The sequence below is a fragment of the Monopterus albus genome, unplaced genomic scaffold (assembly GCF_001952655.1).
Source record: "Monopterus albus unplaced genomic scaffold, M_albus_1.0 scaffold32.1, whole genome shotgun sequence".
Lineage (NCBI taxonomy): Eukaryota > Metazoa > Chordata > Actinopteri > Synbranchiformes > Synbranchidae > Monopterus > Monopterus albus.
Window position 1 is genome coordinate 1,588,059 of NW_018127912.1, and position 4,298 is coordinate 1,592,356.

The 4,298-nt window shown below is 41.0% G+C and overlaps 1 protein-coding gene across 1 annotated transcript in view; it reads right to left on the minus strand.

Moving 5' to 3' along the window:
- Nucleotides 1-482: 482 nt before the first annotated feature.
- The window catches only part of ecpas (Ecm29 proteasome adaptor and scaffold), an 18,776-nt gene continuing 14,960 nt past the window's right edge, over nucleotides 483-4,298 (minus strand). Inside the window, 9 exon segments of the mRNA XM_020596973.1 lie at nucleotides 483-1,342; nucleotides 1,971-2,042; nucleotides 2,136-2,224; nucleotides 2,317-2,422; nucleotides 2,862-3,021; nucleotides 3,108-3,300; nucleotides 3,403-3,446; nucleotides 3,530-3,741; nucleotides 3,974-4,207. Of these exon segments, the coding sequence (XP_020452629.1) occupies nucleotides 1,203-1,342; nucleotides 1,971-2,042; nucleotides 2,136-2,224; nucleotides 2,317-2,422; nucleotides 2,862-3,021; nucleotides 3,108-3,300; nucleotides 3,403-3,446; nucleotides 3,530-3,741; nucleotides 3,974-4,207 (1,250 nt within the window). The 3' untranslated portion in view covers nucleotides 483-1,202.

Sequence of the window (4,298 nt, forward strand, 5' to 3'; positions counted from 1 at the left end):
TATAAATGTGGTGCAGGTTCACTTTCAGATAAACAGTTTCAAACTTAAAAATTCATTTTAACATAAAAGCTGATTGTAAATATATAAAGGGTTTGTTTCAGCTACAAATAGATGACAAAAGATGTATAAAGAACCATTAAGCTTAAATCACAAGGTGATGTTTTGAAGACTGTCACACCTGATAGTTCTGCATTTACTTAAATATAATAAAACTGGTTAAAACAGTCATGTTTTTAATTACAGAAGATTCAACTATGATGAAATTCAGTTTCATGAACATGAACCTTTTCTTGACAAATTAGGATCATACTGTATGTGAGATTTTCAAGCGACTATGCATTTGTACATCCAGTACACGTGGTTTCAGGAGGTGAAGGGGCCTCCTCAGCTCTGACAGATTTCACATAAACCTGTTACTTGCTTTTAAACCTGTAAACCCACAGTCAAGCCTTCACTCTGTACCAAGGAAGAAAAGTCACCAGTCCAAACGACCAAGGTAGTTTTATTTCCATCATGGACAAATTCAAACAACTATAGCAGATTTTTAAACTAAACAGCAGGGATTTTACTTATTTTCAAGACTTCACAAAATAGGCTGCTATCTTGCTCATTCACCTTGCAAACAGGAGACAAAACATCATTTGCAGGAAATATTCAAAGTACAAACTTGGAACACGTTTCTGTTAACCAAGGTAAACGACTTGCTGTTGTGATATTTAAAGAATAGGCAAACCCACAACAAATAGTAAAAATTCCCCATTTTGGGGCTGTAGATGTTCAGTGCCCACAAACAGTTATATAGCAGTTATTTTACTGTCCATTTAAATGAACCAAATAAAGACTGAGACCTTACACTAGCCTTGCACATTGCCTCTGTCACTTCCGAGTTCAGACTCCGAACAAGTTGTGTTATTATAGTTTTGTTTCAGGCTTTGTTAGCTACAAACGTGAATCAGCTTGAGTGGAGCCATCTTGTACGTAAGCCTGCTTCAAAGCCCATACTGTAGGCGGATACATAACGCAATGATTGAGAGGTTTGTGAATATCTGTCTAAGAAAAGACAACTGTACCAAAGAGGTCAGACAGAGGAGTGAGCTAACGTGGTTTTACTCACAAACAAATTAAAAGAAGTTCATGATCTATTATGTTCTACACTGTTTTTGTAACTGTAAGTATTTGGCTGACTCAGCGTGTGTGTGGGCTCAAGGTTGACTCTGGATGTGTCTGCGCAGCTCCTGGGCCTTATCCCTCAAGTCAGGTCGGCTGTCAGACTGCAGCGTTGACAGGGAGCGCTGCAGCTGCTCACGACTCTTCACAGACACACAGTCCCACTGTTCACTCTCTGTTAATGTCACATGTAGACAAGAATATTTCATTAGTGACACTTGGATAATGATAATGATAATAATAACCCAAAGTATTGAATTTTAATCTGATGAAAGCGCTAGATGAAAAGGGAAGGGATCGCCAGACTGGCGGTTATTGGTTAACACAGCTTAGTGAGGCAAAAGGAGCGTTTGGTTTGATGTAAGGGATCCCACTGCTAATGCAAACACGGCCACAATCAGTGTCACGTGAGACTGAGTTCGCACAGGGATCTAAATCACACTCACAAAACGACTAATCATGCAGTCCTACTGGGAAACTTTAATATCTATACAAAATATTTGAGATATTTTAGCCTGACCCATAGTGGTAGTCCAACTGACCCACAGACAACCAACCAAAAACAAACATCCCATAAATTGTCAGTAGCATGGTAAATAAATTCCTAAAGCAAGAACAGGAAAGCAGTCACATGGAAGAAGAGGACTGGCTGCATGAATCCATTTGGACTCTGACAGTTAGTGAAAACAATGTGCAATAAATTTGCATAAATACAGTATGTCATTCATTTTAGTGCCTGGCAGAGGAGATGTTACCAACTGAAAAGCAAGACACTAACAGTCTTAGTAGCAAACAAGTCTTACCACCAGTTCTCTTTACGATCAGGTCCACAACTGACAAAGCCTCAGTCCTTACAGATGAGTAACTTTTGTTTTCTGCATAGAAAAAAAAAAACCCACCAATATGGTAATCAAATACATTCATAGTAGAGATTTATTCAGAGGATACTTAAACGATGAGGCCCTTACCTAAAGGGTATGTGAGAGCAGCACAGGTCTCTGTGAGGATGTGTGACAGCACATTGAAGTCTTTACTGCCCTTCTCTAGCAGCAGTAACCTGCCAACCATCCATAGCAACTCATGTTTAATCGTTTAAATAAAACTAATAATGAGAAAACTGTGAACAAACGTTTCTTTGTTGGTTCTCACCCCTGGAAGAATGCCTTCATGGACTGTAGAACAGCAAGCTGGACTTTCCAAGTGCTCAGCGTGAGCTTTTCACACATTAGACGGCACATCTCGACCTGGAAACGAGCTACAAACACACACACACACACACACACACACACACACAGTTCACAGAACATTTCTTATCCAACTGTTCAGCTTCTATTACTGTGAGAAACACTGGCAGTTGTCACCAGGGTTAAGGCCCTGATAATGTTCAGCCTTCAAGAGTTAAGACTTTTGAAGAGCAGAAGTCAATAGAAGAAATATTTCCAGCAGCAACACATATGGCAAACTAAAAATCATAATCATTTATCTACAGTTAATAAGTTTATCTCATTACACTCTGTACTATTTGATGAATAATAAAGACATTTAAAAGGGCCATATTTTACTTTGATCATTTTAGTGGTAAATGCATCAGTGCCTTTGACATATAATCTAAAAGCAAGAATTTAAAACTGTAATAAATGAGACAAGAGTAAAAATAGTGGTGCAGTTGTGACTGGGGGCTTGCTGCAGCTCACTCTGAGTCTCTGGGTTCCTGGGCCAAGTCTTTCCAAGGGTCTCAAAAGCACAGAGCAAAGCTTCAGTCTGCAGCTCTTTCCCCTTCATATCTCCATCATCATCATCATCATCATCCTCCTCCAGTGACCTTGGGGATACACCACCACTCTCTGGGCAGCTCTGTTGGGAGTAAAGAAGATAGACTGATATGCAGTAATGTCTTTACATAGTGCACTATAATATCAAATGAGTAGAAGTGACTGAACCTTTTTGATCAGAGGGAAAAGCATCTCTGCTATGTCACTGAAACGGTCCTCCTGGCTGCTGTGAAGCACATCTCCAGCACAGCGCAGAGCAGCCATTTTATACACCAGACTCTCCTTACGACATTCCTTCAGCACGACCTCCAGCACCTCAGAGATGGTGGGTTGGCCGGTGTAAGGCTTCTGTAGCTCAGCACTAAAAAACACACAGGAAGCAATAATGTATAAAAGACAGTAAATGAATATTGTCCTTCGCATACTGACATTAAGAGGAAAAAACTGTTGCTGGAGGTCTCACCTGCATTTGGAGACTACTGAGCCGACGGCTTTCAACAGCTCCTCCTGAACACAAAAGCAAAAACTAACTCAATACAACTTCTTTTTTTTTCTAACTTGTTTTGCAGTTGTATTAGCAACAGCGTTACCTTGCCAGCCCACGTGCGCCCAAATAGTCCCTGTATTAAAGCTGTTAGCACCAAGCCAAGGTGTGGTGCCACCAATGAGCCAGTCTGTTCCTTGGCAACAGTTGCCATGGCAGCTGCACCCTGAGCCTTCATTTTCCAGGACTGAGACTGCAGCGCTTTCTGTGTGATAGCTATCAGCTCCGTCATGTAGAGTCTGATGCCTCCAAAGCTTCCTGGAATCAAAGGAAAGTTGAAGGGATAAAAGGTCATGCTATCACAAAACTGTACACGTGTTCCAAAATGCTATATGTCCACTGTTGTATTTGTTACTTCTAAACGAACAAATCTTCTTTAGAAGTATTCCATTTTGTTGGCCAAGAAATTTAATCAGCTGGGTCTCTGTAATAATGTCACTATTTCATGTAGCAGATCTTATTTTATTTATGCCAAATGAGTACGTCTCACCTGGGACGTTCTCCTGCCACACCTCAGTCCACAGTATGGCATCATGGCTCTCTCCTTTCTCCTCATCCGGACCTGGCGCCTGATGCATTCCCAGGAAGGCCAGTGGAAGAGCCACTCCTGCATGGCTTTTGAGCACATCAGGACTGTAGTGGCTGATGGCATGCACGGTCAATGCACATGACGACTTATACACCGGCTCTGGAGGTAGGAGAGAGGAACAGGAGAGAAGACACAGTCACAAATGCACAGTTCAAATATTATATATTATATATGTTGACATTCCCAGCGAGGAAAAATAGTTCATTCTCTCACCCTCTTTCTCCAG